At 37.5% G+C, this 11,802-nt stretch overlaps 1 protein-coding gene across 2 annotated transcripts in view; it reads left to right on the forward strand.

Moving 5' to 3' along the window:
• Positions 1 to 11,471, forward strand: part of DCLK1 (doublecortin like kinase 1) — a 221,697-nt gene extending 210,226 nt beyond the window's left edge. The window contains exons 16-17 of one of the 2 annotated variants that reach the window (XM_088522248.1): positions 1,529 to 1,602; positions 10,988 to 11,471. In XM_088522248.1, the coding sequence (XP_088378374.1) occupies positions 1,529 to 1,602; positions 10,988 to 11,045 (132 nt within the window). In that variant the 3' untranslated portion in view covers positions 11,046 to 11,471. The remainder of the gene's footprint in view (positions 1 to 1,528; positions 1,603 to 10,987) is intronic. The other variant, XM_088522247.1, reaches the window with a different exon arrangement.
• The last annotated feature ends 331 nt before the right edge of the window (positions 11,472 to 11,802 follow it).

Raw genomic sequence — 11,802 nt, forward strand, 5'->3', positions numbered from 1 at the left:
CTACCTGTATTGTCCTGGGTGCATTCTGCGCAGTTAGTTTGTTCAGAGAATAATTTCTATGGGGACTAAATTGTTTGACCTCATATTAGAGATGCACCTTGCCCGATTTTCCTCTCTATTTCTTTTTGTCTATTAGATTTGTGAACATTGGTTCTTTCCAAAAAAAAAAACCAGCCCTTTCGTGTGTTTTTTATGCAGTATACTAGGATACCAGAAGATGGCAATAGTAGACCAGTGTAGTTAAGCCTACAGAAAATTAACGATAGCTACAAGGTTCTCCTGTTTTTAAACAGGAAACGTCCTTTAAATAATTCTCAATCAAATGAATCAGGCATTGTTTTAACTAAACAGAATAAATCATTCAATTCTATACTTGCAACATAGGCATCAAGAAAACTGTAAATTTATTTAGATCCCAGTGACCCTTAACATAGCTGGTAGCTAGGAACGCATTGAACTGCTTTTCTGCATTTAGAATTAGCAACTGTCATCAGTATTGGAAATATATGCCACGCTCCTAATGAAGCACAAAATGGCCTTTTCTCTTCATAGGGCACGACGAGAAAATCATTGCCATCTCCAATATTAAAGTGGGCAGAGTGTCTCTCTCAAGATATTTCCCCTAAAATTATATCTAACTCAGTTAAACGCTCTCTCAACCATATGTTAGGACAGCACAGAAGGGCTAGAGAAAACAACACACTGTCTTTGTTCCTGTGCACCCAGTTCGGCTAGCCAGAAGCTTAAGCTTAAAGGATCTCTTCTCTTTAAATTCTACCACAAGCGCACTTTGCTGGACACAACATTAAGTTCATTTCCATTTGGAATTTAATTGGTGCAATTTTCAATGTAACTGTTTTGAACTTTTATCTTTTTGAGCACGAGGTGTAAGCTGAAATGATAAACAATGTTATTCCTGGCTCTGAGTGGTCTTGCTCTCCAAGGTTAACGCATTTTTAAAAATGAATTACCATGATTGATGGGGTATCAAAACCTGATTCTTTTCATCTTTACACATTCCACGATTATGAAGCAGCCTAATTTAAGCCTTGTGTAGTCTGTCTAGCCCACTCCTTGTGATGGTTGCACTGCTTTTTTTTTTTCAAATTACTAAACTGCTCCATTTAATTGCAAAAGATAATTTTCCATTACTGGTATGTGCAACTTTAAAGGGCACTTCTGTCTTTGGAGGTAACAAGTTATTTGTCAGACCTTTAAATGAATGCATTATGCATTAAGGAACCTATTTCACAAACTCCATTTTAGTTTGGGTAAATTGGCTTCTAATTTAGCAAGAGCAAGGCTAGAGTTAGTATCTTTTCCTTTCATTTCTTTGCTTTTTTGCTTTTGCTTTTCTTTCCTTATGATTTTTGTTTCTGTCTCCGGTGCATAGACGTAGGCTGTTAGCTAAGTGCCTTCTGAAAGTGAAAACCGTAAATATGCACTAAATAAGGAACAGCTTTCTCTGGAGTCTTAATTCTTTAGCATAATGTCGATCCACTGAGTTGCCCCGTTTCTCTCTGCTCAGCTGGACCACGGGTTTACCATCAAGAGATCAGGGTCTTTGGACTACTACCAACAACCAGGAATGTATTGGATAAGGTATGAGATGGTGCAGCTCCAACAGTCAGTGTTTCCATGGCAACGTGCTGGCAGTCTCCATTAACCAGTTCCTTCGGTGGATAAACATGCTTTTTGATTTGTTACCCAGTCCATATGCTGCTTTATCGGTTTCATTTGGACCTTGATTGAGACGCCACTCCCCCTCATTCCCTCTCCTCACTCATCATCCACAGCACCGGCATCGCCCGCTTCCTCCTCATGGCACATGCTCAGCACCGATTCCCCCTAGAAGGGGGGACTAGAAGGACAGTGCATATAGAAAACAGGAGATATGCTGAAGTATGCGCCCTCCCCCTCCTTACTGCTTGCGAAGGCATCTGCTCCCTGCGAGCTCCTGGGTTTAAGCACATGGAGCAGCAACAGGGGCTCAGCATATATCTTCTTCTTTTTCTCCCCCCCCCCCTTTTTTTTCCTTTTTTTTTTTTGTTGTTGTTTCCCATGTGAGATGTGGAGCTATATACTGTCACTTTAAACCCACCAAGCACAATCCTTACCCTAGACCACACAATGCATTTGCCTAACATCGTGTGTAGAAACTCTCCTGAGTTCAGCGCACCACGATGCATTGTATGTGCGGGTAAGCTTGTGTTCCCAACAGTGCGCTCCTCTTTTACTTTCAAAACCCTTCTGATACCTACGCCTTTTTATTTATTCATTTATTATAATACTGCATGAATCTTTTCAGTATCTTTTTCTTCATTGTGTAACTGTGCCAGGGTTGTCGTTAGTTGGCTTGACCTGTATGATAAATCGGGAGCTGGGCCGGGAGGGGGTTATCTGGGAATGGGGGCAAGAAGGGATCCTGATCTGCTAGCCCACAGCAGGCCCCCTCGCCACCTCAGTCAACCGAGTCCCCTGCAATTTCCATAAAGTGGTTGTTTGCTGGCTTTTTGCCTGGTTATTACTCACTAGACCTCATTTGTGAACGGTCAGAGGATTTTCTCGAAACCTCCTCGTGAAACCTGCATTTTTCTAACAGCACAATTTTAAAACCTCACCAATGAGGTATTTGGGGGAAAAAAAATCAGCAAATTAACCACATTAGTGAAACAGCAGAGATGAACACTGCAAGCGTTTCCAGGGAAGTCCAGTCCCCTCCCTGTCTCATTTCACTGAGTGCATGAATCGGACTGCAGCACAGTTTCCATAAAACCAAGCAGTTCCCTGAGCGCACACCAAGAATTACGTAGATTCTGATATGGATGTTCTGGGGAATTTAAAAAAAAAAAAGAAAAATCCTCCTCTTCAGCCAAGAAATAGAAAACTAGTTCCCACCCATCAGTGAATTAAATGCTGGCTAAAACTAACTGGGAAACACTTTCACCCCAAGGGCTCAAATGTGCTGGAGTATCTGTAGTTCTTTTGCATTTGTGCCTATTGCAATCTTTTTCATGGCTCTAAACCTACTGCAGCTTGCAAAAGATGGCAAAATGTGTCTGCTGTGCCAGTTAGCATCATGCTTCACATGGCTCTAGTCGTACAACACAGCGCAAAGAGGAAACAGCGGCGTAGCATCTGTGCTTTTTTTCTTGAAAAAGAGGGGAATTGACAGCATTTCTGTAGGTCCTGAGCACCCAGCTTTGACTCCATGTGGGTTTGGTAGTATTGGAAATATTTTTTTTTTCCCACTCACTTAGGAAAGATGACCTTTTTCGTCAAAAGTTTATCAAGTGGTTGCAAATCTAATGTTTCCTCTGGAAAACAGAGGGAAGCTGATAGGATTGCTGATTTGTCCTGCTAGAGTTAATTATTATCCACGATCCACTTATATACTCTTTTGCAACTTTGATTTTTTTTTTTTTTAGTTTTACACTAAAAATCCAATAGTGTCTTTTCGCTTACCATACTCAATATTTAGATTTCTTAAAAATGCCCCTTCAGAGAGAACAGACCACCCAAAATAAGTGTCTTTGAGAAAAGAGACAGTCTCTCCTCTCAGATTGGCCTTGACTCAGTTTAACTGCAGAGCCCAGATTTTTACGCAAACCATATGCACCGTGGGGAGTGGGGGCTGGGGAGGCAGCCTGTAATTCTGCACCTAGGTAAATAAATAAACACTATAAAATCAAAACAATACAAACAAACAAACAAAAAAAGCCATTTGACTAAAGCGCTAGTAATGGCTGCCATCGGCATACAAAATGACATTTCCTTGAATAATGGGCTGGAGCAGATGGGCGATAATCTCTCTTATTCATACATAAACTGCTCTGTTTTCCAGCTGGGGGCAGTAACAACAATGTTCATAATTAGTGCTTTCTAAACAGTGCACCTAGTGCGTAAAGGCAAATTAGGGAAGTGGCGCTTCTAGGCTAATACCCTTAATTAGGGGATGCTCTGCGGCTTGGTACCTAGCAAGAAGCACTGGTCTCTATTGCTTCTTCTTTCATCACCAAGGAAGGAGAGCTTTACAGAGCAACTACTGTAGCAACCAACATTTTAGTATACGTCAGTTCAGCAGTAATTTACTTTATAGTAGGCACTATAAGCCCAAATGCAAAGCATATGAAATCTTCGCCAATTCCTATATATAAAACAGTTAATTTATCACATGCACAGGAAAATTAATCTGAATTCACAAGTACACCAATAAGTGAAAGCATGTCCAAAGGAAAATGTAATACTCCCTTTGTTAATGTTAAGCTATTCATTTTTCCTCCACTCCTTTGATCATTTTCATCCCTAGTTTCTAGAAGTCTTCTAAAATATCTTTTTAAATGGCACTATTTCCTCCTTCAGTCAACCAGAAAACCTCTTCCTTTCTCTACCTGAAAGACTTCCTTCTTTAAAAAGTGCCTCAAAGTCATAATTTTCTAAGCACTGATTTTATGTCCTGTTTTATTTTTTTGGCAGGAAGATAATATGTGCAAGTGTTCTTAAGTGAAGTGACTTTTTTAAGTATTAAAATGCAACACACTTTATTTATAGCAATAACTGTTAGATGTGATGTCTGGAAAACCTTGAGTGTGAGAAATGGGAAAAATACAATGGCCAATTCAGTAAAATATGATACACATTTTAAAGCAGTGACATATAATGTCATTGGAACATCATTCCTCCAATCAGATGTGCAGAGAAGGCCAAGGTAGCTTAAGTAGAGAACAAGATCCCAAGATCCCAGGGAAAGTTGCATTGTGTGCCTTGACCTGAGGCTGCCAACTCTTTATTGGCTATCCATGGCCAAGAAAGCCAGCTTTGGGCTAAATAGATAACAGCTGGATATGCTGCAATCACAGCTTCAGCCATCCCAAATCACCAAAGTCAACCCAAGTCAAAGTCAGCAGAGATTGCCCATGCTCCTCCCTCTGCAGATATATTATGTTACGGATCTTTTTTTTTTTTCTCCTAAGAAAGTCCATTCTTTAATCAATCATTTTACAGGATCGAAACCCATGGATTCATTTTTTATAACTTACTTGTTGAAACTTAGCAATGATGACTATAAAAATCCAAAGACATAGAGTAGCACAAACATTGTCCCCAAGAAACATTATAACTGGTAGGTTTACTTTCTTATAAGAAACTTATCTTTTTTAGGTCTACTTAACCGAGACATTTAATAATTGTGCAACATATTCTGACCTCCTAAGCCAGGATATTAAGAGTAATTTCCAGTATTTCAAGCCTTCCCTTTGAATCTAAGTGCCGAAATGTTCAGTACATAGTCTTCTTCAGATGCATTGCCTGTTCCTATGCATTTTGATGGCAACCTAACAATTTTTCTTTGACCCTGAATATCCTTACTGTATCACATTCTTGTCTGAATCTTAAAATTATTTTAACTTGTGATTGACAGGATTGCCTGTACTTTCTGCTTTCTTCAAGTTGAATGAGATAGATACACCAGATTGGATGAATCTAATGTAAAATGTTAGTATAATACATCAGGTAGTGACATTATATGTAATGTTAATATAAAATATTAGAGTGTCTTATTAGTGTGTAAAGCTAAAGGAGCAATAAAATAAACAAGAAATATGTGGGGAAAGTCATTAATTGCCTTATCCATGTAATGGCAATAAATAGTAAGGAGACTGATTACAAAGACATGCAATGAAATTGTCAGTCCTGCCACTACTGAATTCGCAGGATACTGGGTTTTTGAAATATACTTCTCATAGTCACAAATAATAAAAAAAAATCTGAATAGCCAATTTGTAAATCCATAGTTCCATCTTACATGTTTTCTACCTAATTCCCATTAATTTACATCTGTCAAGTCACTTACAGATGTCCCAAATGAGTACAATACACCAGTCAGTTAAAAGTTACAGCCAAATAGCTGGAGAATGGGAAAAGTAGTTGGGAATGAAGCTCAGTCTTTCCAAAGTGTCCTTTTTAATATAGTAAAACCCGCTGTAAACTTAATCCTGGTAAAAACAGACAAACACCTAAACTCATTTAAAATCTCTTTTCCTGCTCTTTGACTACAAAAACCACAACTGATTTACAAACTATAAATAAAATTCACCCATGCAAACAACTTGGCACTAGGTCTCTTCCACATGTAATTGAAACCAGCTGAGGAATCCTGTCTTTAAAAGTAAGGGATGTCAAAGAGTAAACACAAATTTAAATGTAGCAGTATGAATCCAGAAGTTACACATGTAGAATGCTTATCTTTGTATTCAGTCACCAGCGCACTACAAAGCATACATCAAAAGGATTTTTTTTTCCTTTCATTTTAGCTAATGCCATGCCAGAAGTTACATGGTGCACCAAAGCACTGGCCTTTTGTATTTGGAGGTCTAGGTTCAAATCCACTCGATTCATCTGTCCCTCGATGTGGTCATTTGTGCATCTCCAAATCACCATGTAACTTGACTTAATTATAGCTTTGCTTGAGGGACTGAAAACAGCATGTGTCTTCCACGTGGGGCCTACGGTGCATTGCTAAGTTTGAAGTACTGCCCAGAAGTGCGTTGAATCATTAATTAATCATATTACCTGAGAGGCCCATGGAAGCAAGAAGTGCCAGAGCAGAAGGCTGCCTGGCATGCCCTCATGCCTTGCATTGTAAAGCTGCTGTTATTGCTTAATGGTCACTTTTACCAGGGAAATCTGCTGTTGTATCTCTAAACATACCAAAATCCTGAACCAGAAAATAAAAATAGACAGGATAAGATTTTCTAGATCTGAACATTTAAATATGCTTGTATACATTCATGTATACAAAACAATGCACTGGAAGAAAAATACCATTTTTGTTAGATATATCGATCTAATTCTAGATACCAATAAAGCATTGTCAAAATGGCAAACAAATTGCAAATATTTTCCTGCAAAATAAAAGCAAGTGAAGGGAAGGGTTTCTTAGATTAATGCATGAACAGCTGCATCTCCAGTTCAGTCTCCTAGCTGGTATGAATAATGGATGCACCAAGAAGCAAAATGCACAATAATGTTCTTTTATTAATGAAATGAATATATATATATATATGTATATTTGGTGGCTAGCAGTAAATTAAGACAAGTGAAAAGAAAAACAGTCACTGCTTGCATTCATTAAAGGCATTCACTTCAATCTAGTATTACTGACCTGACAGAAAATATCATCCCACAGCTAAAATAAGGCTCTTCTCACTGCAACATGTATGTCCTCCCAATCCAACATGTATGTCAAAGCAGGTGTCGCTTTTGAATGTCTGCTCATAAACACAGAATTCAACATTTTCCAAGAAACAAAGAATTTGCATGGTTCTGGTGTTCTGCAACATCATGGCTTAGAGATCAGGAAAAAGATACTCCCTATCGTAAAATCCTAGAAAAATGCTAACTGCACTTGAGTATATGCATAATAGAAACAATGATTTTTACAATAATGTTCTGTTTCTTCAAATTAAATGCATTTCCAAAAAGAGCTTGTTAACCATTTGCTACAGGGTGTCAGAATTACTAAATGTTGATGCAAAATACACTAGCGCTTAATTAAGTGCTTCAGACACATCAGCACTAAGCATCAGCATTAGAGGCAATCCACTTACTTGCTATGGATAAGAAGCTCTACATTTCCTCATAAGGATTGTAAGATGATATCTGCATATCTTAAATAAAAATGCTACACTTGCATTTAGTTGCCATTACTATCTTATAGTCCTCAAAGTTCTCACTTTCTCACCTCAAGCTGACAAAAAAATGTCAAAATGTGATAATGAAAATCTGGGATTTGCAGCCCTGTGAAGCATAAGTGCACTTCAGATCCTCTTTATTATTTATTGAAAGAGCAGCTTAAAGTAGATATGCCCTGAAAATCCATAATGGACCAGTTCATGCACTAGCAACCTATCCAGCTGAATAGTATATGAAATAATAAATCTATTAAACCAAGGAAATGAATATAAGCTGGTTTTGTTACAAAAACAGTAATAATAATCAAAATGCTTATTTTTAATCACAATAGCACATTTGGAATATGCTCCTGTGCATAGAGTACAGTAGATAAAAATTACACTTATAAAGCACACACAGTCAATACTCTAATACACACTACCATCTTCCCAGCTTCCAAAAGAGTAATCCATTATATTTTGAAATTCTTCAGAGGCCTCACTCAATGAAAACAAACATTTGTGCAGAATGCAATATGGTGATGCTGTAAGAGTAGGTATTGGGAGTTCTCCATGCATCACAGGAACTGAACTATTTTGTGGTTTTGGCATTTTAAACACTAGGTATTATAATGAAGTGATTTTTGTATTTTTGCTTCTACTAGATTAAATACTCCCTACTTTGACTTTTTTAGGCTTTACAAATTTTATTTTATAGGTATTTCGTTATGGGGTGAGAAAAGACCTTGTATGTCACTCAGCCCAGGAGAGTAAGCAGATAGTGGCACTGAGTCTACAAACATGTCTTTATAAATAAAGGCCAATTAGATCAAATTCGATAGAGACTTTGGGCAAAAATATAAAGGGAAATGTCATCTCAACAATCTTCCAGGAAGTTTCTGAAGGGTTAGGAAGCCAGAAATATTTGGTTCTACAAACCACAGTGTAAGGTGTTGATTAAGTGGAATCATCACTTTTTTGTCTTCTCTAACTTATTTGATTATTAAGGCAGTAAATGCCTTTAGCTATATTTAAAAAAAAAACCTCAAAAGTTTTCCTAATAATGATAGAAAAGTGCTATCTAGGATTTTATTTTTAAGACATCTTTAAAGTGATGCCATGATATTTAATTATCTGGTACATTTTGCAATTTTGTAACTTTGTTTTTTAAAAAGAAACTACATTTTACATTTACATTTTAAAAGGAATGTTTTATTCAGGAGTATTCACTTTTGTGTAACTTATCTAAATTTAAATACTTTCAGCATTTACATATACATTTACCACTCTCATGCACCAGATTTTAAAATTAATTTTTAATATAATACAAGTACTTTTATTTATCTATCCAGAAATGTTTAACTTCCTCATTGGAGAATATCTATTACCATGAGATGATATGATGTGGTTTAAACTTTAAATAAATGCTTATTTCCTATAAGCATAAAAAAATCTTTTAAATGTAAATCTGTATTTTATATAATGGTGATACATGCCATTCTTTCCGATTTTCACACAGAATTACATGCTGTATGCAGCATATTCAGTATGTGTAAAGGACCTAGGTATTCTTCTGTTTCACATTAAAATATAATCAAAAACTGAGTTGGTTCAAGGCTAAGAAATGTACCGTGCATTGAGAAATACTAGAGTTCTTAACCAAAAGATTAGCAGTAAACAAATTCTCAGCAGATGATAAGTGTTGGATTTTGTAGCAATTATTATTTAAAAAACAGGGATGAACTTATCAAAGATAATTATTCTACCCTTTTAAAGTAGTGCTTTGTAGGTTCTGGACACAAAAATAATAGTTCAGCAATTTAGCCTTACCAAATCCATTTGCTATAGTAGCTCTGTACTCGGGTCCATCTTTCTGTCGCTATTACATCATTTTTGAATGCTTATTGCATTATTTCAGAGCACGGATTGCTATAATGCTATTCTGCACTAGTATAACGGATTTAGTTTTCATTTTGCTCTCAAGGATATGTTGGGTGCAAACATATCTCTGTTCTCTGTTGAGGCATACACTATAACTGGTAAATTTTCTAGAGAAACCAGTCAAATTTATCTCAAGAGAAGGCAATAAATCATTTGAAGCAGGAGAACCTCTTGGCTGCATTCTTTTAAACGGAGGTTTTCATAGTAGGCAAAAAACGTACATGCCTTAGCAGTTCAACCTATTCAGCTGTCCAAATTGTCTTTGGCTCCTGTGCCATGTTGGATATTTGATTGCATTTTGTGGGTCATCTTGCTAGCTGCCTACCTTCGCGGTTTTTGCATTTTCCCAAGATCACGGGCCATGATTTAAGAAGGCAGCGCTGCTTCAGAAAGCAGTGTGTGTCAAGGTGCTCTTGCTGAATCAAGGCCATCCTGTTGAATTTGTAATTTTATAGATTCAGGGACTGTGGTCTCATGTCCTGCCATCAAGAAACAGGCGATACCCAGTCCCACATTTGACATCATTGACCAGACAATACTGCTTTTACCTGGGTTTTGCCTAAATGTGTCAGGCAATGTGGCTAGAAACTACATCACCCTTAAACCCTATAGTCCCAACAGTGTCAGAAAATGAGCAGAAAAGAAAAAAAGGTCATCATGTAAAAGATGTCCATTCCCATCTCTCAATATTTCTCAAATTGAGATAAAGTCAGTGGACTATTTAATTTGCTAGACCTTGGTTAAAAGGAGGAGGCAGGATGGTCAGGTTCAATGGTTATTCAGTAAGAAGTCATCAGCCTTCTCCCTAAGAACATCCATTGACTGGCATGAGGAGGTGTCACAGAGCTGGGCTAGCTTCCTTTGCTGTTTGTTTCTCTATCCTGTCTGACAACTTCATCACAATCCATCTCTGTTAACCGATTGCACTGACTTGCACATGGCTGAGTGTGCATCAACCTTCATTAGGTCAAAGCAAAGACAAGCCTACATCTCTGCCTTGCCTGTAGAAGTAGATTTATACCTTGAGAAGGGTGGGGGGAAGGTCAGTTGGTATTTGGCTTGAAACTTGAATCTATTAAAGTATGAAATTAATAGCATCCAGAAGTAGAACATATGGCATCCATATACATGGTACTGTATCTGCTTGATGATGTCATGCTACCTTATCTTAAGGTTCGGGAAATGCACTTTTTAAAGCATTTAGCTATGTTGTGGGCTAAACCTTTCAGACCTGACTGAAACTGAACAGGTTTAATTTGGTCTGAACATTTATTATCCCTGGTATTTGCGGGCCACATACAAACTCATGGTTTTCATTAGTTTTGCATTTCACACACAGCCTAATTTCATTTATTCTTATTTTATGCCCCTGCCAGACCACCGCTCTTGATAAGGAGAGGCAGGTTTTCCGACGAAGACGCAACCAGGATGTGAGGGGACGTTATAAGGCACAGCAAGCTCCACCTGAACTCAACTCCGAATCGGAAGACTATTCACCAAGTTCCTCCGAGACTGTTCGCTCACCTAATTCACCCTTTTAATAAAACACTTTTACTCAAAAGTCTTGGCTTTAACCCTTTGAGCCCTGAAAATCCTTCAGACCTGTGAAGTGATTACAGCTGATCTATCTAGTGCTAAAAGCTTGAATGGTGGAACACAAAAGGGTGTTTACAGAATCTTTGTAAGAATAATTTCCTAATTGATCAAAATACTTGTTCTCTGTTTAGATTGCAACTTGCTGCTAATATGATCCTCAAAGGGTTAAGGCTATTTTGCTTTTTTATTTAAAGATAGAAGCAGTGAATGTTTTCATCAGTGAAGCTAGGAACTGCAGTATGTAATTTTAGCACATGTTAACCCTCTGAGTAAGTGATCAACTTAATCTTGACAGCCCACACTAGGGTTTTTTTCTGGCTTTTTTGCTTTTATACACATATATCTTTTACAGTACGCTAAAGTTCCCTGCCTCTTTCTGGCCAAAACAATATCAGACACATTATTGCTTAAGGGCTGAAAATATGGGCTTTAAAAGCAAACATAAAGTGAAACAAACAGTATCTTTTACAGCAGCCCATTCTAAACCTGCTTCATACTTCCATAGAAGAGCGACTGTTTTTGGACGATATTATGCCGGGTAAATGGGAAATTCAGTTTAGTGCTGTCTCATAGTTTACAGGAGATGACATGATGA

The sequence above is a fragment of the Tinamus guttatus genome, unplaced genomic scaffold (assembly GCF_059628265.1).
Source record: "Tinamus guttatus ecotype Peru unplaced genomic scaffold, ASM5962826v1 Tinamus_guttatus_pri_ptg000150l, whole genome shotgun sequence".
In the NCBI taxonomy this organism is placed as follows: domain Eukaryota; kingdom Metazoa; phylum Chordata; class Aves; order Tinamiformes; family Tinamidae; genus Tinamus; species Tinamus guttatus.